General features: G+C 48.0%; 1 protein-coding gene, 1 long non-coding RNA gene and 1 pseudogene across 3 annotated transcripts in view; 1 reads left to right on the forward strand and 2 right to left on the reverse strand.

Moving 5' to 3' along the window:
• IRS1 (insulin receptor substrate 1) overlaps nucleotides 1-10535 on the reverse strand; it is a 64312-nt gene extending 53777 nt beyond the window's left edge. For both annotated transcript variants that reach the window (XM_006074094.4, XR_006548972.2), the window contains exon 1: nucleotides 5888-10535. In XM_006074094.4, coding sequence (XP_006074156.4) covers nucleotides 5909-9619 — 3711 coding nt within the window. In that variant the 5' untranslated portion in view covers nucleotides 9620-10535 and the 3' untranslated portion in view covers nucleotides 5888-5908. The remainder of the gene's footprint in view (nucleotides 1-5887) is intronic.
• Nucleotides 10536-14322: 3787 nt separating this feature from the next.
• LOC112582937 lies at nucleotides 14323-21586 on the forward strand. The gene is made up of 2 exons (XR_003107269.3): nucleotides 14323-16696; nucleotides 20919-21586. It is a non-coding gene; the product is annotated as an uncharacterized LOC112582937 (long non-coding RNA).
• Nucleotides 18670-19324, reverse strand: LOC102391517 (annotated as a pseudogene).
• Nucleotides 21587-21883: the final 297 nt, after the last annotated feature.

Consider the following 21883-nt stretch of genomic DNA (forward strand, 5'->3'; position numbering starts at 1 on the left):
TCATCTCATCCTCTGTCATCCCCTTCTCCTCCTGCCTTCAATCTTTCCCAGCATCAGGGTCTTTTCAAATGAGTCAGTTATCCACATCAGGTGGCCAAAGTATTGGAGCTTCAGCATCAGTCCTTCCAATGAATATTCAGGACTGATTTCCTTTAGGACTGACTGGTTTGATCTCCTTGACATCCAAGGAACTCTCAAGAGTCTTCTCCAACTTATATCCTTACATAAATTTTATTTTTAAAAGGGGAGGAGGGAGAGGAGCCAAACTGAGTTTAGAGAAGGTTCTAAAAATTTAGACTGGTATAGTCAGGAAGGTTTGTCTTAAGGTCTGTTAAAACCTGAAAATGCTCCATCCAAATAAGAAAGGTTGAAATCAGTCCTGAATCAAATCAAAAGAGTGATTCAGAAGGTAGAACGGGACAGAACATTCTAAAGCACTTCATTACAACCGCAACAACAGCTTCTCCAGAAAGAACCCTCATTACAACTGACCCATTAAAGAATATCTGTCATTTTCTACAAAATATCACTATGTTTAGAGCTGCAAAAGAGGTTAGAATAATTTAGAACTAAATTCTCAAGTTACTGAAAAGGAAATAGGTCCAGAGAAATTAAGCAACTTTCTCAAGGTCACCCGGCTTAGCAAAGGACACAGACTGTGTTACAACCCAAGATCTCTGGTTTCCAGAAACTGTTCTTTCCATTGTATCATTCAAGATGGCGTTAAATTATTTTCCAGAAATTTTGATAAACAAACAACAACAACTAAAAAGAATAGGGAGACAGGAGGGAAATATGCCCTTTTGAATTCCAAGTCTCTTACTATAAGACAACTTAGAGATAGTGTTTATTTGGGGGCGGGTCAGGGGGCAATCCGGAGAAGGCAATGGCACCCCACTCCAGTACTCTTGCCTGGAAAATCCCATGGATGGTGGAGCCTGGGAGGCTGCAGTCCATGGGGTCGCTAAGAGTCGGACACAACTGAGTGACTTCAATTTCACTTTTCACTTTTATGCATTGGAGAAGGAAATGGCAACCCATTCCAGTGTTCTTGCCTGAAGAATCCCAGGGACAGGGGAGCCTGGTGGGCTCCCGTCTATGGGGTCGCACAGAGTCGGACACGACCCAAGTGACTTAGCAGCAGCAGCAGGGGGCAATCAGATAAATGACTACAATATGTGAAATTTTTATGGATTTATTTTTAAAATAAAAAGCTACCCAAACAGTGGTAGAAATTATGAAAATTATGAAATGCTCAAGGTTTTTTGGAACAGAGAAGCTTGCTCCCACCTGCTCAGACACAGTATTGGGGGACAGAATTACTCAGGGGGCATAGAGTTACTTCCTTACATTTTCACCTGCGATGTTTCAGTCGACACCTAAGGAAAAAGGCTGCCTTTGGGGCTTATGATTCAGTGACTGCAACAGTGATTGCTGGCTGCTGAGAAATACTTATTTGAGAGGCATGGAGAAAAAGCATTCCATGGAATTTCTCTTTGTTATTTTCCCTCTTTACTGTAGAAAAGACAAATTTGAACAAATTTCCAATCTCATCTGATTATACAGCGCAGAGAAGTTTGGCTATGTTGAGGGAGCACAACACAAATTTAGCAAGCTTTCAAAATCAGCTCGTCCAGCCTGTCTGATGAGCTGTCACTGGGGGGGGGGGGGGGGGGGGGGGGGGTATCGGTTTTTTAGAAGCAATCCGCATTACCTCCAAACTCAGTAAGGAACCCTACTCAAGCTCTTATAATGAATCTCTAGATTCTCACGACTGGCAAAGATATATCAGATGTTTTCATTTCACTGGGAACTCCCGAGGGCCTAGGATGGTTAGTTTTTGTTGATCTTACCTAGCTTCGTGCTTTGCAAATTGCAAGCACTCTGTTAAGTGATAACTCCAAGGCAAATGCAAGCCAAACGTGTTTTCCGAATGATCCCCACACGGTGCCTGCCACAGCACTTGTATTTTCTACTCCAATGTTTTGTTTTGTTTTTCTCTCCTCCCTCCCAATAGTGAGAGAAGTAAATGTAAAACTCATGAGCCAACCCAATCAATCCTAAGCCACGTGCTGTAGTTTTCTGGGAAGGTGAAGGAACAGGAACGTGGCGTAGTAGTAAACCGTAGTAAAGAGAGGAGGGAAACAAAATGGGGCACGTCACATGGTCACGGCCTGGATTTTTCTCAATTAAATATAAGAGGAAGTGTGCGTTTCCGGCCTCTTGTCAGTGGGCTGGTTGGACTTTCTCATTCTTAGGATTCTGGCCTGGATGCACACTAATAGGGCCGACTGCACAACATCCTCTGGGAAGGGGGTGGAGGGGGCGTGTGTTTGGCTCCGTTTTCCCGGCTCCAGAGGGAAGGGGTGGCGGGAGAGAGGTAGGCTACAGCCCGGATGCCTGGCCCGCCGCCCACGCCGGACCCCGGACCAAGGCCCCCAATCGACCCCCTTCACCCGAGGCCCCACCCCACCGCTGCTGCAGCACGGCCTGCGCTCGCGCTGATTGGCTCTGGAGGGGGCCAATCAGCGCCCGGCTGCCCCGCCCACTCGGGGCCAGTCTCTGCCGCGCTCTGCTGGGGCCAAGGGCTCGGCGGCGGTTGCCGCTGCCGCCGCCGCCGCCCACCACGCGCGGTGCGCGGAAAGGGGCCCGGCCGCCCCCGCGCCCTCGGGCAACCGGCAACGGACCGGGTGGGAGTCTGAGGGTAGCCTCCGCGTCGATACTAAGCCCCCCAACCCCGGGCCAAAAGGGGCTTGCAGAAGGGAGGGGGAGCCAAGCGCCAAATAAATAGGCACGCAAGAAGCAGAGGTGACCGTGGATATGAGAAAGTGCCAGACAAAAAGGCCACACAGCGAGGTGACAGGAGGGAGGAACGGGGAAGGAGAAATGAGAGGCAGACTTGGAGGTAGGAGTCCTGGAAATCACAAATAGGAAATGCAGTGGAAGGAAGAAAAATGGACTTTTTTTTCCAAGGGGACAGAACAAAATGACCAAAAAAAAAAAAAAAAAGGAACCTAAAATAAATGGCAAGAGCCTATGTCTTTGCCAAAGCCTGCTCTACCTGCCCAGCTGCGGTTTCCAAACAAAACAAACTTGAGGTAAACGCTGGTTGAAGATAGCTGGCTGCTGTGCCCTTTCTGCCCTGCTTTTGGGGCTCTCCATTAACTCTCTGGGGAGAGTAGGCCACAAGTACTGCGAAATTCTGAAATGGAGCCAAAGAGAGAGAGAGAGGAAAAAAAAGACAATGGCAGGAACATGAAATAAGAGGTGGGAAACAAGGGGGATGGGAGAGGAGGGTGCCGGAAAAAAAAGAAAAAAAAAAAAAATCCAGCAGGTTAGAACCCAGAGGAGACACCGATGGACGAGAGAGAAGAGAAACAGAAAAGGTGATCAGACAGAAGGTGAATCAAGGGCAACCAACACTCCTGGACACCTGCGCTAAATGCCTCAGAAACATTTTCCTGTAACAGACGGTGAAAAACATTCAACAAGCAGAGACGTTTAAAATGAGGGGTTAAGGGAAACAGCACACACACATCTCCAAGTCCCTCATTCCTTTTCCTGTTTTAGGTTTTACCTGAGAAATAGGAAAGACAGGCAAAGATAGCAATTGCTGAGAAGTTAGGAAAACAACGTTTTCACAAAGTAACATACTCCTTCCCAGGCAAAGGGGTTTGCCACAGACAGGCTTGATTTCTTTTTGTTTCATATGATAATTACCTATTAAATTACAAATATAAAGGCAACAGGGCAAAGGCAAACAAGCAGAATTCAAGATGTAAATGTGCCAAGTAGCATTTGGTGCCTCACTTAAAACACACACACACACACACACACACACACACACACACACATACCCTCACCTCTCTCCATTTACATCTTACAAATACACATTGTAGAATTTTTCTGGCATGGTGCTGTCCATTGCTGGTCTATTGCTGCTCCAAAATTATTAAGGAATGATTATATGGTTGTTCCAGAATACTATATTTTTCCCTCAGAAAGTTAAGAATAGAAGATTGTTTTGTTTGGGTTGGTTTGTTTTTAATGTATCCTCCATAAAAGGAGGATTTTATTTTAAAGCCGTTTTGAAAAATGAAAACTTTATTTGGTCAACTTCCTTCAAAGCAAAATATTATTTATTCTACTTTCAAAAACAAAAAAAACCTCATCAAATTAAGAAAACAGGTGAGGAAAACTTATTGTTTCTTAGCCTCTTCTTTCCTCTTTAAAACCAAAATCTTGGTTCTGCTTGGATTTTTTTTCCCCCTTCAAACTCCCATTCTTTATAAATGAGAAACTTTGCAACACAAACAGTTAAAGTGTTAGAGGGATCCACATGTCCCAAAACATCATTTGAAACAACCAAAATTTTTACTGTTGATGCACACAATTAAATCTCTCTTCTAGAGAAGGAATCATGAATATAAATCTAAATACTAATCAAATAAATGTTTTGCATAATATATATCCCCTAAAATCTTAGTTTGAATGTTTCTATACCTGTACCTTGTTCCAGAAAACAGCAAATGATATGGGTCAAATATTAGAATCAATAGGAATATGAACCCAATATACACATGAATTTCTTATGGATGGGCACATATTAAGAATAATGTAAAAGCACATTAAATGAAACATATATAAAAAGGTTATCACAAGATAATGTTTGTCAGAATAAAGTGTTTCCAAATGCTGGAAACATCTACATTGCCAACTCATCACATTATTTGCAAACTATACTCCTCTCCTCTTCCCACAATTATGACCACCAGAAAAAAGGCTCAACAGAATGAAGGGTAGGCTATTAGAAATGTTTTTCATTTTCAGTACAGCCTTAGCCACAGAAGACCTGAAGCCAACTTTCAACATTTAGTGAGGCATCCACTCTAGAATTTAAAAGGTAAACAGTAAATATCCTACAAAGGAAGAGGACAAGGTTTAACCCTTACATTCAATGCAGATGAAAACTAAACTCGTCCATCTCCCTGACTTAATATTTCTTTTCAAAGTAAAAATGTTAAGTAATTTTACAGAAGATGTACAGTAGCCCCCGTATGATCTATGTGGGGGTCTCTGTACAGGCCTTTGCAAGAACAGACAACTGTAAGGCTGACACGGTGGGATGAATTTTCATAACTCTTAACTCAATAATGGGTCCCAGATGCATGCAGACTTCACTGTGTAAAAGCAGCCATGCCTGTGAGGTGATGGGTCCGTGTGTGGGTAATATTTCATAAATCTTCATTCAGAAACAAAATGTCACCAATAATTACTTTTTAAAGAGAGTCATAGACAGACAGCTAGTTCTCTAAATCTGTAAGCCTAAAGCAAGCTCGTACTTCTGAATCTTTTTAGGGCAACAGGAATAAAAATTGATGTTTCCCACTACTAGTTATGTTGCCTTGGTATTGTGAAATCACAGAACTAAAGTGCACAGGGCGACTTGATAAGATCACCCTCAAGAGCTCTGAGAAATTACCTTTATATGAAAGGCTTAGCCCCTGGATTAACAAATATTTTTGTAGAACTGTCCCTTCTAGAGACTGACCTCAGTGTATAGTCAAAAGAAAACTTCCATAAGGAGATCAAGGTTCTTACAAACGAACTTCACAAACCTCAGAACTGGTATTAACAGGATACATGTCTTGGAAATACTAAAGTACTTCACTTGGGAAACTCAAGAGGAAAAGCCCTCTGGAGTGGCTGCTCCTATAGATTTATCTAACCATCAGGCACATGTCCCCTCCTGTGCCCAGACCTCTCCCTCCCAGGAGTGCACTCCCTACAGAAGCAGAGGGAGGAGAGGGAAGGGCCCTGGGGCACAGAATTCGAGCACCAGGTTAAAAGCAGTTTTGTCTTCTGACTTTGTCACCATGAAACGCACCTGCTGTGATGTCCAGTTGAGCTACTGGAGGTCCTCTGGCTGCTTCTGGAAAGTGATGCTGGCATAGGCGCTTAGATCCTCGCTGGAGCGGCTGGTGGGGCCGCTCTGACTACTGCCCAGAGGCTGATGAGGGGCCGGGAGTGCAGGAGGCTGCGGTTGAGGTGGGCGCTCTTGAAGGCGCTGTTTGAAGTCCTTGACCAAATCCAGGTCTATGTAGTTAAGACCATTCTCCAAACCCCCAGCGGCCCCGCACACTTGGGCCAGTTCCTTGGGGGCTCCCCCGAGCTCCCCAGGCCTCAGCCACACGTTCTCGAAGGAAGCAGAGCTGTGGCGTTTGACATCCTCAGCGCTGCTGCTACTGCCGCCACCGCTGCCCCCAACGGCAGCCCCGGCTCCGAAGGGCATCGTGTTGCCCACCCGGGTGGCACTGGGCGTAGAGGAGAAGGTCTCGGAGCTGTGCCGCCTCCTGCACCCTTGAGGGTCGGCACGGATCACTTTGGCACTCTGGTTGCGGTTGGGACTGAGGTTAACCCGCGTGAAGGCGCTCGGGCCCCCCAGGAGGGCCGAACGGGCCGCCAGCTCTCCTGTTCCCGGAGGCGCAGTGGAGGAAACAGAGGCCGTCGAGGATGAGGAGGGAGTGGCCGCAGTGGCCCCGGGCAAGCTGGCATCCTCCACAACGACGCCGGTCCGCATGTCGGCGTAGCTGATGGGCGCGACAGGTGAGGTGTCCACGTAGCTCTGCCTGGGACCGCCCATCTGCATGGTCATGTAGTCGCCGCGGCTGCTGGGCACTGCCCTAGTCGGCCTACACACGCTAGCAGCTCCAGGGGGCGCCGGGCCCACCCTGCCCGGCTGGACCCCCACGCCCTCCTGCCAGGTGGCCCTCCGGCCCGGCCCCAGGTCCATGTTCATATACTCTTCTGCGCCCGTCTCCTCCTCTCTGGGAGCTGGCTGGAGCTGGGACGGACACCTGATGGAAGGCGAGCTGTGGGACGCCACCGGGCCCGATAAGTAGCCTGGCTGATCGCTCCCAAATTCAATATTCACATACTCCCCTGGGCTCTTGGGCTCCGGAGGGAGCAGCAAGGGGGGCGGCGGCTGCTGCTCTCGGGCCCGAGGTAAGGTGCTGGCCTTGGGATCCCCCAGAGACAGCCTCGTGGGCCGAGCCAGGCGGTTGTTGGTCTGGGCAGCTGTGTCCACCTTTCGAGGCAGATGGGCCTGCAGGACCTGATGATGGAGATGCGGGAGGCCAGGCTCCGGCCGAGCCCCACAGTATCCCCCGCCCAGGCTGTCGCTGCTGGTGGACGAAGAGGAATCTTCTGCGGCCGCAGTGTAGAGGAGTCGACCGGAACTTGTGGAAAGGCGGATGTGCTGGTGGTGCCGGGGCTCCTCCAGCTCCCCAGGACGCTGGGTATGCTTAAAGGACCTTGGCAATGAGTAGTAGGAGAGGACGGGCTTGTGCTGGGGGTCCTCGGGGCCATAATAGCAGTCGGAGGGGCTGCTGGTGTTGGAGTCCCCGACGGGCGACATGTTCATGTAGTCACCTGCACAAGACAAGAGTTTGCCACTACCGCTCTCCACCGGAAGTTTGGGGTGTGGCAGGGCGTGAGAGTGGTGGCCCCCTACCCCGTTTGTCCAAAGCTTGCCATAGCTGCTCCCAGAAGGGGCGGCACCACTGCTGCTGCCACCGCTGCTGGGCCCACCTCCAATGTCAGGAGAGCAGCTGCCGCTTGGGGACATCATCATGTAGCCGTTGGGGTCCACTCTCTGGGGATGGCGTCTGATGGGGTTGATGATCTGTTGCGGGGCAGACACGCTCTTGGGGCTCATGGGCATGTAGTCCCCACTGCCTTTCCGGCTGCCGGGCACTGGGGCCACTCCTGGGGACATGGGCATGTAGCCATCATCAGTGTGAAGGCTGGAGGTGTCTGGGCGGTGGTGGCCCCCACGCCGCTCCAAGGGGTGCATTTCCAGACCCTCCTCTGGGTAGGAGTGGGTGGGCACGAAGGCGGAGTGCCGGTAGCCGGGTACTCGGCCTCCACTGCCACCTCCTGGTGGGTAAGCGGGCATCATTTCGGTATATTCCTCAATGGAAGCCACAGAGGACTGAGACGGGGTTTTCTGGTGGGAAATGGTAGGTGAGGTGCCCGCAGAGTGAGTCCGTTTTCGGAACCGATTATCCAGATCTGCCGCACCGGCTGCTTCTTCTCCTGGCAGGGCTGGGCTCGTGCCCAAGCCGGCGGCTGGCACGTAGCGGTGACCATTGCCACCCCGGGGCAGAATGTAGTGGCCATTGGGGGCAGTGAGGGTGGAGGCCCCCTTGCCTCCCATGCAGATATAGTTGCTTAGCTCCTCCTCACCCCGGGCGGGCGGGGTGTGGCCCAGGGAATCTGGGGTGACGCTGCGGAAGGAACTTCGGAAATCGCAGGGACTGGAGCCATACTCATCGGAGGAGATGAAGCCGCCATCACTGGGGGAACCAGACACAGAAGCACTAGACCGCCGCGGGAAGAGGCAGTCTGAGGTGGAGCCATGGCCACTCGTGCTGCTGGACGACAGACTGACAGGGCTGGTGGCGGAAGGCGAGCAGCGAGAAGAAGGCATGGGGATGGAGCGGCTGTGGTTGAGAGGCGGGTGCAGCCGGGAGCTGCCTCGATGGCGGTGGGCGTGGGTCCTGTTGGTGCTAGGACTCACAGGACTGCCGTCCACTGAGGCGGGGCGAGACATGGTGCCTTCGCCATCACTGGAGGCACGCACGCGGAAGGAGCCCTGCTTCCCGCCCACCAAGCTGGCCGGGGAGGTGGCTGTGATGCTCTCGGTGCGCGAGCGGCGGGTCAGCCCCACCTGGCTGGGTGGAGGGTTGTTGAGGTGGTGCCTCCGCAGGGGCACACTGATGGGGTTGGAGCAGTTGGAGGAGGACTGGCTCTTGCTTCTAGGGCGGAACTCATCGCTCATGGCCCGCATGGCCTCCAGGATTGTCTCGTGCATGTTCTGGGCCACCACGGAGTCGTCCACCTGCATCCAGAACTCCCCCGGGCCCGTCACTGCGGAACGGCCCACTTCGATGAAGAAGAAGTTCTCTGAGTGGCCGCAGCGCCTGATGTTCATCAGCTGCAACACCACGGCCGCCGCCTCCGAGTTCAGCTTCACGAAGCTGATGGTCTTGCTGGTCAGGCAGAGGCGGTAGATGCCAATCAGGTTCTTTGTCTGACCCAGGCCCTTGGGTTTCAGGATCACCTGCCAGACCTCCTTGAAGGCGGGTCCTGGGGGCACGTCCCCATAGCTCAAGTCCTCACCGGCCTCCCCGAGGCCGGAGCTGCCACTGCAGCTGCCCCCGCCACCTCCCGCCCCAGGCGCCGCGGCCCCGTCGTGGTGGCCCTTGGCACGGTTGTGCAGCTGCAGGAGGGCCTGGTACCAGCTGTCCTGCTCGGCCTCGCTGTCTGCCGCAATGGCAAAGTGCTCGTCCCGGGTGTAGAGGGCCACCAGGTGCTTGTTCTTGGAGTCCGCCCGCTTGTTGATGTTGAAGCAGCTCTCCAGGGGGATCGAGCGTTTGGGGGCGCTCGACTTGTGCCGCCACTTCTTCTCGTTCTCGTAGTACTCGAGGCGCGCAGGGCCCCCAGCCTCGCTGGCCGCCCGCAGCACGAAGAATCGCTTGTGCATGCTCTTGGGTTTGCGCAGGTAGCCCACCTTGCGCACGTCCGAGAAGCCGTCCGTCTCCGGAGGGCTCGCCATGCTGCCGCTGCTGCCGAGCAGAGGGAGGCGCCGAAAAACAACCGGGTGGGGGGCGGAGGCTCCTAGCCGCGGCCCCGCACATGCAAACAGGGCTGGAGGAGGCAGAAACCCCGACTCCGAAATCCACACCGCCCTCTGCGCCGGAGAGGGGCGGTCGAGGGAGGACGCAGCAGCTGCGCCAAGGAGATAGCCCCGACCCGAGTTTACTGGCGTTTCATGCCCTGGGGGGGAGGCAACGCGTCCGGCGCGAGTGCAGCCCGGATCCCCCGAGAGCCAAGTCTCTTCTCAGCCGCCGCGGTCGGGAAGAAGCTAAGATGCATCTCTCACCGCCGGGGCCAGAGTCCGGCGCTGGCAGGCGGCGGCCCGGGCGGGCGGGCGGGCGGGGTGTGTGTGTGTGTGTGTGTTGGGGGTGCGGGGGGGGTCCTAGCCTGGCCCCTCCAGGCGCGCGCGCGCGCCTTCCCTCCGGAGTTCCTCTCTGGAAGTAGCGATTCCCGAGGCAAATTAAATATCCTTGGGCAGGGGGAGGCGAGCTGCCAAGTCCCAACGTTGCACGGGGTTCTCCCTCCTCCTCCTCCTCCTTCGCCTCTTCCTCCGCCTCCTCCCACCTCCCGACCGTCCCCGCCGCCACCAGCCGCCCAAATACCAGCTCAATCGCGGAGACCGCGGCGCTGCGGCTGTTGCTGTTGCTGCCGCAGCCCGCGGACGCGTCCTCTGCAGCCCCCGATCGGGCCCATGTCGGCGGGCGGAGAAAGTGGCTTTTCCACGCGAAACGCGACTAGGCAGCCTGGGGAGCTGGGGGCGCGCCGAAGGGACAGGCTCATCCCTGCCCCTCGCTCCAGTCGGCCGGGGAAGAGGGGAGGGGACGAGGGCGGGAGGCGAAGGCGGGGCGGGGTGGGGGGGGTCGGGGGTGCTAGGGGGAGGCTGGGGAAGGAGTCGGGGGAAGACGCCTCTTCCCCGGGAGGCGCTGCCGCTACTTCTCCCTCCTCCCTCCTCCTCCTCCGAGAGTTGCCGAGAGCCCCAACCAAAACAAGCGGCGGCGTCTGGCTCTGCGCGCCGACCGCGCCGCCGTCTCACTCGGGAGGAGAAAAAAACACGTGACGGAGCCTCCGCGCTCCGCAGCCCGGCCGCCGCCGCCGCCGCCGGGAGGCTCCCGCCCGGGTCTCTACATTCCCGGCCGAGCCCGCCCCGCGCCCGCCCCTCTCCGCCCCCCGGCCTTGCCGCAGAGGCGTCCGCGCCCGGCCTCGGCACCGCGCTCGGGCAGCGCCCCTACGCGGCCGGCAGCCCGGGCTCAGAGCCGGCCTCCTCGCGCGCCACCCAGGGCGCCCCCCGGCCCGCAGGAATCCCCGCCGCGGGAGCGGGCGGGGGTGTTTGGGTGTCTCCCCGAAAGCACGAGGGGAGTCTGGGAAAACGGGGGGGGGCGAACCCGGGAAGACGCAGGAGTGAGGGTGGGGGGCGACGGGGGGGGGGGGGGCACTGCGGCTACTGGGCCCTGCGTGGGAGGGCCCGGGGAGGAGGGGACTCGAGAGCTGGGCTGGATCTTACCTAACAGGTAAGAGCAGCCCCTCAGGAGAGAGTGTTTCTAGTCAACGCTTTTTTTTTTTTTTTTTTTTTTTCCTTCCCTCCCTGGAAATCTAAAAGCTGGATTTCAGTTTAAGTGTGATAGGCCATGGTGATATCTGTATTTTCGTGAGGTTTTACTAAAAGACTTCCGGGCCAGCCTTTCACCTTGGAACCCCCGAATTTGCTGCAGTGAAGTACCACGAAAGAATAGAGGGACGCCCAAGGGCAGCGACTGGGGGAGGGAAGGAGGAGGTTATGGTCACTCCCAAACAAGAAGAGTTCGGGGGAAGTGTCGTGTGTCCGGAATGGTGGGATTAGCTGCTGATCCATTAGGGAGAGAATGTAAATATCACAGCTTCTCCCCACCCCATCCCACTCCCGCCTCATTCTAGCGAGCGGTCGAGGAGTCACACCTTGGGGGTGAAGCCTTGGGGAGAAAATGAGACGCCCCTTATCACATTCCGAAATCTATTTGTGATTAAAAAAAGAAAAGTTAGGGACCTACAGAGGGTTCGTAAGGCCAAAACCCTACTGGGTAAACATTGGCCGAAGTGTCTGTTTCACACACAGCTTCCACACCCATCGAACCACCCCATAAAATTTTTACCCTTGACTACAAGGATAATCGTGAGAAAACAAGGACGGTGCCAGCTGAGCTGTACAGGAAAATGGGTGTTTCGTGGGTAGCAGAGGTCAGCAGCTTGGGTCTACTTGCGGAGACTCTTAGGCTGTTAGCTTGCGGTATCAATCACCACAAGCAAACGCTCCCCAAAGTTTTTTGCTTGTTAAGGTGATCTACAGATCATTAAGGACCCTTTAAAAAATGACTCCTCATCTGTTTGACGTTATTTTATTTTACCACCCCAGTCCTGGCCCGTTTGGGAGTCTCCACCACCCCCTCGGCGCAGGAGACCCTCCCTAGTAGCCTGCTCTCAAGCACTACCCGAGGCTCGCGGCAGTGGAGGCGCTGGGCATGCGCTGGGCAGGACCCGCTGGGCTGCGGAGAAGCCAGCCTGGGCCTAATACCGGGCTGAGGGGCGGGGAGAATTTCTTAGGATAGACTGCTGATTGGTGGAGCTGCCTGTCTTTCAAACCTTGCACTGCAGGAGGGGAGGTGGGGAGAGAGGGTGAGGGTACCAAGGTAGGTTGCAAAGCGTAGTAAAAAAAAGAAAGAAAGAAAAGGAACCAAAGGCGCCATTCAGCAGCGTGTGATACGTGAACTGGGGTAGCCGGTAACTGTAGAGGAGCTACACCCCACCAAAGCCTGGTAGCTTTTCATTTCTTCCCTCACCTTCTTATTCCCTGCCATCATGCAGCCTCATCTGAGCCTCGTTCATCTGTAATTTGTGTACAAGCTGTTGAATTGAAAGCCCGCCCTTCTCTCCCTCTGACAGCTTGGTGATGTGGGCACACGTGCCCACAACAGCAAAGCTATAAATAGCAGATGTAATCCGGTAACTAGGCGGCAATGACAGTGACCGGGATTCTGGGGGAATAGCGTGTTTTATGAGTAGAAGAGAATGCGAATAGGGAAGTCTGAAGTTAGTAGTAAAGTAATTGTGAGGTTTTACCCTTGGAGAGGGGAAAAAAAGTAAAAGTGTTGTTTACTAGTAACAATGTAATCTAAGGCCAAAGGGCTTTTTACAAGTTTGATGTTCAGCGCAGGGTGGGGGTGGAGAATATTTCACATTTTGTAGGAAAAATAATCCAAACCCATTTACTTTAGAAATGATGCCTCCGTTCAAAAATAAAGCTAAATGAAGGTAGTATACCTCTATGGGAAACAAAATACTCTTTTCTAGGAAAAAGAGGGATCTGAAAGATCAACTTAATTTGCAAATATTTTAGAAAAATCTTCACAGAAAGGTTAGAATTTTGATCATATAAAAATGTTATTTTTTATTATAAAAGCTTTAAAAAAAAAACTGTGGGAAAGGATCTCTACTTTGAAAGCACAACTTCAGTGGCTAATATATTCATTAGAAATCATGAAATAAGTCAGATTGTTGACTTTTTTTTCCCAAATCAATGGATTTCCCATCATAGATAATCACTGATGGTAAGATGTTCTTGTCCTTTCTTCCTACTTGCTGATGTTTTACTACCAATGTTAAAGGTGTTTAATAGTTAATTAAAATTATACTATAGTAATTTATATTTCTTTACTTTTTCTTTTATTAATGGGTTGAGCTAACTCTGGAAATGTATATATGATTTAGATACAGAATAAAAAGGATGCTTTTGTGGAAACTAACTGAAGTAATTTTGAGCAGGTACAAGTATTATCCTGCCAGCCTATGCTAAATTAGTCTTTTGGTGTACTATAATGAAATATACTGTATGAAAAATTGACTCCCAACTGAAAATTCTCAGAAACCAAAACAGCATCCTTATCAAATACTAATCTATTGCTCAATGCTGCCATCTATAGGACATTTAGAGATGACTTGCATAACAGGCTACACTGTGACAGTTACTAGTCTCTTAGTCATGTCTGAGAGACACGCAACCCCATGGACTCTAGCCGGCCAGGCTCCTCCATCTATGGAATTTCCCAAGCAAACATACTGGAGTGGGTTTCCACTTCCTCCTCCAGTGGATCTTCCTAAGCCAGGGATCAAACCTAGGACATACAGAAGTATAAGTTACTGGCAAAAATAACCAAAATGAGAATTGAGTTGGCTGAAGGCTCAACTAACCATTTGAAAATTTAAAAGTATTTCTTATATCAAAGTGATGCTTTATTTCAGTGAAATAGATTGCAACTGGAAAAGCTGTTTAAATATTACCAACTCTAGAATTAGTTTGGACAATTTAGAATGATGCTTGGAGGAAAATAGTGTACATTTTCTAACTTCAGTGGGTTTTTTTTAAGATTGCTCTCAGTAGTAAGCAATATTTGAATGCCTACTCTGCAAGACAGTATGAAAAGTATAAAAAGAAGCAGCTTTTTACAGTTTTGGTGGGCTAATAAGAGATACAAAATAATTGATAACCAATGTGTGTGTGTGTGTGTGTGTGTGTACGGGCGTGCATGCGTGCATGTGCATGCTAAGTCACTTCAGTCGTGTCTGACTCTTTGGGACCTATGGACTGTAACCCACCAGGGTCCTCTGTCCATGGGATTCTCCAGGCAAGAATACTAGAATGGGTTGCCATGTCATCCTTCAGGGGAACTTCCCAACCCAGGGACCAAACTGTCATCTCTTACATCTCCTGCATTGGCAGGCGGGTTATTTACCACTAGCATTAAATGTCAAATAAGTGATATTTACTTAGAGCAGATGGAGATTATGCTAGGTAAAATAACTAAAGAAATATTTTGGAGGAAAGAAGCCTTAAGCTTAAACCTGAAGGGTGGATATAATTCATAAGTGATTGGCAATTCCCGCCGCCACCCCCACCCCCCCCTCCACATTCAGGCATTTCAGAGCACTTCCTTGGGTTAGGCCTTAGGCTGGCCACAGAAGATTTAAATACCCTAAGGGGATCCTGCCCACAAGAAGCTTACAGTGAAGAGAGACAAACGAATACAGTTCAGGGTACTGGCGTCTCAGGCCTCTGTGATCTACAGAAAACCGTGATCTCAGGTGAGATTCCATAAAAATCAACTGCCTTCTGATTTTAAAAGTCATAAGTCACAGAGTCAACTTGGGACCCTTCAGTTGTCTCTCTCCTTAATAATCTTATTTTCTCTTGTAATTAAAATCTTTCATCCTTTTGGATTAAAAATGTGAAACAGTGAAATCAAAATAGTGAGCTGAAAAATCACATTTAGCTGGAAAATTTGCAAGATCAAGGCATCTCAAACCTGAGGATCTTGTTAAAATGCAGGTTCTGATTTAGAAGGTCTAGGGCAGGCTGAAGTCTGCATTTTTTACATACTCCTAGTGATGCTGATTCTGCTAGGGGGTAGATGCGGGCAGTACACTTTCAGTAGTGAAGTTCTAAGTGATTGATGGTTCATTTAAAGGCACAGTAATATGAGGCTGTGAAAGTCAAGCAAGATACTTACATTTTAGGATTGTATGCATACCAAGAACAACAGCAATAAAAAAATCTACTTAACTAGGACAATACAGCATGGAGGTTTCTCTCTTTTCAATCTCAAGTATCAAATCTTTCTGACAAGTGTGAAGAGTTAACTCTCTCTCAAACATTTGTGTTAGTGTTTTCCGAAGTGTGATGATAAATGCACTGTGAGTGCTCAGTCGGGTCCCCAGCTCTTTGTGAGACTGGACTGTAGCCCACAGGCTCGCCTGTCCATGGGATTTTTCAGGCAAGAATACTGGAGTGGGTTGCCATTTACTCTTCCAGGGGAACTTCCCCACTCAGAGATCGAGCCCTAGTCTCCTGCACTGCAGACACATTCTTTACCCCTGAGCCATCGGGGAAGCCCCAGAGAATGTTACTTACAGTAAAATTTGAGAATCACTGGTTTAGGCACACAGGAAAGTTAATTAAATACTTTGGGAACAGGATTTCAGAAAGACACTAATACTTTCAAAAGACAATTTCAAGACATTTTTTGGTTTTGATATAAATTAAGCCAGAGATAAGGGGCTTTGCTCAGTGGTAGAGAATTCGCCTGCCAACACAGGAGACAAGGGATCGATCCCTGCATCAGGAAGCTCCCCTGGAGAAGGAAATGGTAACCCACTCCAGTATTCTTGCCTGAAAACTCCCATGAACAGAGAAGATTGGTGGGGTCAGCAAGTCGGACACGACTGAGCACCCAAGCATACAAGCCAGAAATAAATAGATGAGGTTGAAGGAAAAGGAGGAGGTGAAAACTTTATGCTGTTGTTTAATTTTTCCATTTCACAAATTTTACCAATTGGTGATTTTTTTAGGTTAGCCCTTAATAACTGACACTTATCCAAAAGACTTGCTTTTGCTTTTTAAAAATTGTCTTGATTGCTTTAATGTGTTTTCATTTTCCTTTGCATTCTTTGGTGAGGATTGAGGTTTGGCAATTTGTCGTCTTAGATAATGCCATCAAATCTGTTGATAAGTTAGTTAATCTAAAGAAAGAATCCTCAGCTGTTTCTTGTATTTAAAGAGACATATGTTTTATGCAGAAAAGCACATGCCTAGAAGGGTTTGTAAACTTTATAACACTTTTTGTTGATTTTGCTTTATCTTTCATCTTAAAGTTGTTGTGATTCTTTTGTTTGTTTTTTGGTGCAATGCACTCAGTATGAAATGTGATAACTAAAAAATCTCTTCAAAATAATATTTGTTTCTTAACAGAAATTGAAGTAATGATGAATTTTCAATGCCTCTGTTAGGTGGCTCGGGTAAAGAACCCACCTGCCCGTGCAGGAGACATAAGAGACATGGGGTTTGATCCTTGGATCGGGAAGATCTCCTGGAGGAGGGCTTGGCAACCCACTCCAGTATTCTTGCCTGGAGTATCCCATGAACAGAGGAGCCTGGTGGGCTACAGTTCACAGGATCGCAAAGAGTCAGACACGACTGAAGTGACTTAACATCCACGTACCCAGGGCTCTAGAGGTAAAAACTAATAGGTTTTACTAACAAAGAATTGCTGGATCCACATTACCCTCACTTTTCTCAAACTCTCTCCTTAAATTCAAGATTAAAAACCATCTTTTTTTCTTCTCTCTCTCTTTTTTAAAAATAGTTCCTCAAACTTCAAACTGGGGCTCATTACTTCAGGTCCTTCATTAAAAAACAAAAACCAGCTGATCAGAAGTTTAGACATATTTGCTATGTGTGGATTAGGAAGATAGGAGTTAATCTGAACTCTAAGATGTTTGTACGGAGAAGGCAATGGCACCCCACTCCAGAACTCTTGCCTGGAAAATGCCATGGACGGAGGAGCCTGGTAGGCTGTAGTCCATGGGGTGGCTAAGAGTCGGACACGACTGAGCGACTTCCCTTTCACTTTTCACTTTCATGCATTGGAGAAGGAAATGGCAACCCACTCCAGTGTTCTTGCCTGGAGAATCTCAGGGCCAGGGGAGCCTGGTGGGCTTCCGTCTATGGGGTTGCACAGAGTCAGACACTACTGAAGCGAGTTAGCAGCAGCAAGATGTTTGTAATTACAGAGCTACCAGGGGTGTTGCAGGGTGTGACTCTTTAGATGGGCAGAGGACCACCCACATCAGAATCACCTGGGTGCTTGTTAAACTCAAAGCTTACATATTCCGTAACTACCCCCCACTAGCCCTCTCCCCACAGGGTCCCAAAATTGGATGTTCTGTAGGTCCATGTGCCCTTCCCCATTTCCTACCCCTACTCCCAGGAATTTTATGTGTGCTAAGATTTGAACACTACTCATTAGCCTGCATCTAAACTGTGTATTTTAAATGAGGATATTATGAAATTCCTATGGATTGAACTCCAGTAATCGCTACATTCTGTCAATAGTTTTATTCAGAAATACTCTACCATATTTCTTTAAAACTTTTGACCATGACCTAGAGCAAAAAAGAAAAAAGGACTTCCCTTGTAGTTCAACTGGTAAAGAATCTGCCTGCAAGGTGGGAGACCTGGGTTTGATCCCTTGGTTGGGAAGATCCCCGGAGAAGGGAAAGGCTACCCACTCCAGTATTCTGGCCTGGAGAATTTCATGGACTGTGTAGTCTGTGGGGTCACAAAGAGTCAAACACGGCTGAGTGACTTTCACTTTCACTTTTCACTTTACAGCAAAAATACATTTACAAACCTTGTACCTCAAGCCCTGTTCACAGGTACACTTAACAGAAACAAACTTATTCTTACTCTTTGTAATGCACTCAGATCATTCTACTTTCTTTCTGTCCCCCTCTCTTGCTCCCATGGCTCTTTTTTCCCCAAAGCTTGCTGCTGCTGCTGCTAAGTCCCTTCAGTCGTGTCCAACTCTTTGCAACCTCATAGACAGCAGCCCACCAGGCTCCCCCATCCCTGGGATTCTCCAGGCAAGAACACTGGAGTGGGTTGCCATTGCCTTCTCTGCCAAAGCTTGCTAAGATCTACTAAATTAATTTCCAAGCACATTCAGGTGTCATGACTAACAGTGTGAAAAGTTTGTTAGCCTTCTTGTGTCTTTAATGTAAACTTCTAGACATTTCTTAAAATTTTGAGAGAGGGGAGAGGAGAAAAGAGGGATAGAGAAATTTATAGGAAAGATTTCCAAGATAGTATGTCCTCATTTTTACCAAGCCTTTTAAAAAATATTTTCAGATGAAAGTTTACTTCTAGAAATCTACTTCTAGATTTATTAAACGTCACTGATTTAAAATTTTTCCAATAACAAATAACAGTTTTCCTCTTTATCTTGAATTACTTTTTTATATAAATACTATCTGGCAATTTATTAACAACAGAGTATACCAAACAACAAACTGTTTTATATCTTTCAGAAAGAAAAAAAAAAAACTAAATTTGAAAAGAGGGCACCCACTGAATTTGGACACAATTACAATGTGGTTTAAGTATTTCCTTGGGGAGGGGACACGACACCTCTACTCAATTAAGAGAAACATTTGTACAGTCCAGGTCTTTATTTTTACACCCATCGTGCCATGAATTTATAGAGAATGGGCTCCAACAGGTCAACTGTTAGAAATGTTTTTAACTCCTTAACATTGATCCTCACAAAGTGTACTTCTCTGGGTGGAGGAAACTGTTGCTTCACTGAACCCAAGTCCCTTTCTCTTTGGTTTCCTTCTTTTACTGATAATTTTCCTCCACACATTTCAGGAAACTATCTCGGCTCTTGGAGTGCTTAATCTGCTTGATACACACATTCATTCTCTTGGCCAGAATCTTGCCTTTAACTTGTTTGTTTACAGTCATGCCAACAGCATGCTGGGTAATGTAGACTCTCCCAGTTTTGCCATGGTAACATTTCTGGAGCATTCCTTTTTGAACATTACCCATTCTCTTGATGTCTACAGTATCACCCTTCTTGTAGATTTGCATGTATGTAGCCAGAGGAACAATTCCAAGTTCTCCAAAAGGCCTAGAGAACATGTGGAGGGTGCCCCTCCTCTCTCCCTTTGTGCTGGTCATTTTGGTGAATTGCTGGAAGAAGGTAGTTCCAGCCAAGAGGTTGAATTACTTTTAAAGATTAATGGAAAATAATTTAGCACATTCAAACGACAAATATCAATGTCAGCACTTCATGTTAAACTGGAAAAATAAGAAACAAAATCTTATGTAAAATAAATCAATACCCAAGAATAAAATTATGTAAAACTGAAATGATTATATCATTGGTGAAAGTGAAAGTCACCCAGTTGTGTCCAACTCTGTGATCCCACAGGCTACGCAGTCCATGGAATTCTCCAGGCCAGAATACTGGAGTGGGTAGCCATTTCCTTCTCCCGGGGATCTTTCCAACCCAGGAATCAAACCCAGGTCTCCCGCATTGCAGGTGGATTCTTTACCAGTTAAGCCACAAGGGAAGCCCTGTATATCACTGGTGGACACACAATTTACCAAAAAGTAAAAACCATAACTCTTGAATATTTAGAGAATTACTAAATATGCTTAAACACATATATCTGTGAATTGGAAGACTTTACTATTGTTTCAGTTCTGCAATTTTCTCATCATGATATAAAAGTAAAAAAATCAAGAAAATCCATGTGTAATTTGTTTTGGCTCAACTGAGAATGGCAGTTGAGCCATCTCACCTTTGCTCAGTGATGATCTGCCCACTTCCGTCAGAGATCTTGCTTGTTCAGTTCAGTTCAGTCACTCAGTTGTGTCAGACTCTGCAACCCCATGGACTGAAGCACGCCAGGCCTCCCTGTCCATCACCAACTCCCAGAGCTTACTCAAACTCATGCCCATTGAGTCGGTGATGCCATCCAACCATCTCATCCTCTGTTGTCCCCTTCTCCTCCCACCTTCAAACTTTCCCAGCATCAGAGTCTTTTCGAATGAGTCATCTCTTCACATCAGGTGCCCAAAGTATTGGAGTTTCAGCTTCAACGGCAGTTCTTCCAATGAATATTCAGGACTGATTTACTTTAGGATGGACTGGTTGGATCTCCTTGCAGTCCAAGGGACTCTCAGGAGTCTTCTCCAACACCACAGTTCAAAAGCATCAATTCTTTGGTGCTCAGCTTTCTTCACAGTCCAACTCTCACATCCATACATGACTACCGGAAAAACCATACCTTCGACCAGATGGACCTTAGTTGGCAAAGTAATGTCTCTGCTTTTTAATATGCTATCTAGGTAGGTCATAACTTTTCTTCCAAGGAGCAAGCATCTTTTAATTTCATGGCTGCAGTCACCATCTGCTGTGATTTTGGAGCCCCCCAAAATAAAGTCAGCCAGTGTTTCCACTGTTTGTCCATCTATTTACCATGAAGTGATGGGACAAGATGGCATGATCTTCGTTTTCTAAATGTTGAGCTTTAAGCCAACTTTTTCACTCTCCTCTTTCATTTTCATCAAGAGGCTCTTTAGTTCTTCTTCACTTTCTGCCGTAAGGGTGGTATCATCTGCATGTCTGAGGTTGTTGATATTTCTCCCCGCAATCTTGATTCCAGCTTGTGCTTCATCCAGCCCAGCATTTCTCATGATGTACTCACATTTAAGTTAAATAAACAGGGTGACAATATCACCATGCAATCTTGCTTGTGCATATGGACATTTGCACAGATTGCAATGCTTCCCACCAAAATTGCTTATTCTCTTTCAGTTTGGCCAAGGTTAATTGTGGTTTATTTGTTGGCAATAAAACTGACAAAAATCTTTTCTTTCTCCCTAACAGCCTTTTCAATCTCTCTTTTCCCTGATTCCCTTCCTATCACATTTCAACTGACTGTAAAATGAAGCACCAGCAGGTGGTTCAGGACCACGGAGAGCGTGAGGAAGAGGCACTACCAACATATTCTAGTCATACATGTGGGGGAAAAGATGTTCCTGAAATAGTTGCTGGACAACTTTCACTTAAAGGACATTATTGTAATGAAGAAAAGTAGAATCTTGATTCTCTGATATTTGGGAGAAGGTATTTTTCTGGACATTGTGTCAGTGTTTTCTAAACTTCTTCATCGAATTCTATGAAACGAAAGACAAGAAGACACCAAAAGTCAGCAGAGCCAGAAACTGCCAGTGCAAAACCTCTTTTGAAGTTTCATGTTTATGATGTGCGGCCTTTTATGGAAAATTTCACATTTTTTAACAGTTATGAGCCTCACCCATCTACTGTAGAAGAGAATGAAATCATTCAGAGATACATGAAGCTGAGGATGGATAATTAGAGGAGTGTGTGAAGGCTCCAGTCTTATGTTTCTAGAACTGCCCTGGGAACTCGCAGCTTGTCCTTCAGTTCTGTGAACTACCAGAATCCTTTCAGTGGTTTTCCTCTTCTGTCCTTTTAGTTTCCGTAAGCTAGATTCATTTGAGTTTTGTTACTTGCAACTGTGTCCTACTACTGCAGATATGTAGGATGAGATGGATAAATGAGAAGAAAAGTAATTCTAGGCTAGAAGCAAAACAAGTTTATAGCAAGGAAGAAGGAATGTAACTTGGGATTTTCTGGGACAGTGAGAAAATGAGCTTAAGAAAATTGAAGTGGTTTATAAGGAATGTATTTAAATAACTTCTCTGTACTAGAACTGAGTAAGAGTATATTAATCTTTAAGCTCTTCAGAAAGCAGTTAAACAAGAGCTATACAATTTTGAATGCATATGCCATTTGATCCAGCAATTCCACTTTCAGAAGTGAATTCT

The sequence above is a fragment of the Bubalus bubalis genome, chromosome 2 (assembly GCF_019923935.1).
Source record: "Bubalus bubalis isolate 160015118507 breed Murrah chromosome 2, NDDB_SH_1, whole genome shotgun sequence".
Classification (NCBI taxonomy): Eukaryota; Metazoa; Chordata; class Mammalia; order Artiodactyla; family Bovidae; genus Bubalus; species Bubalus bubalis.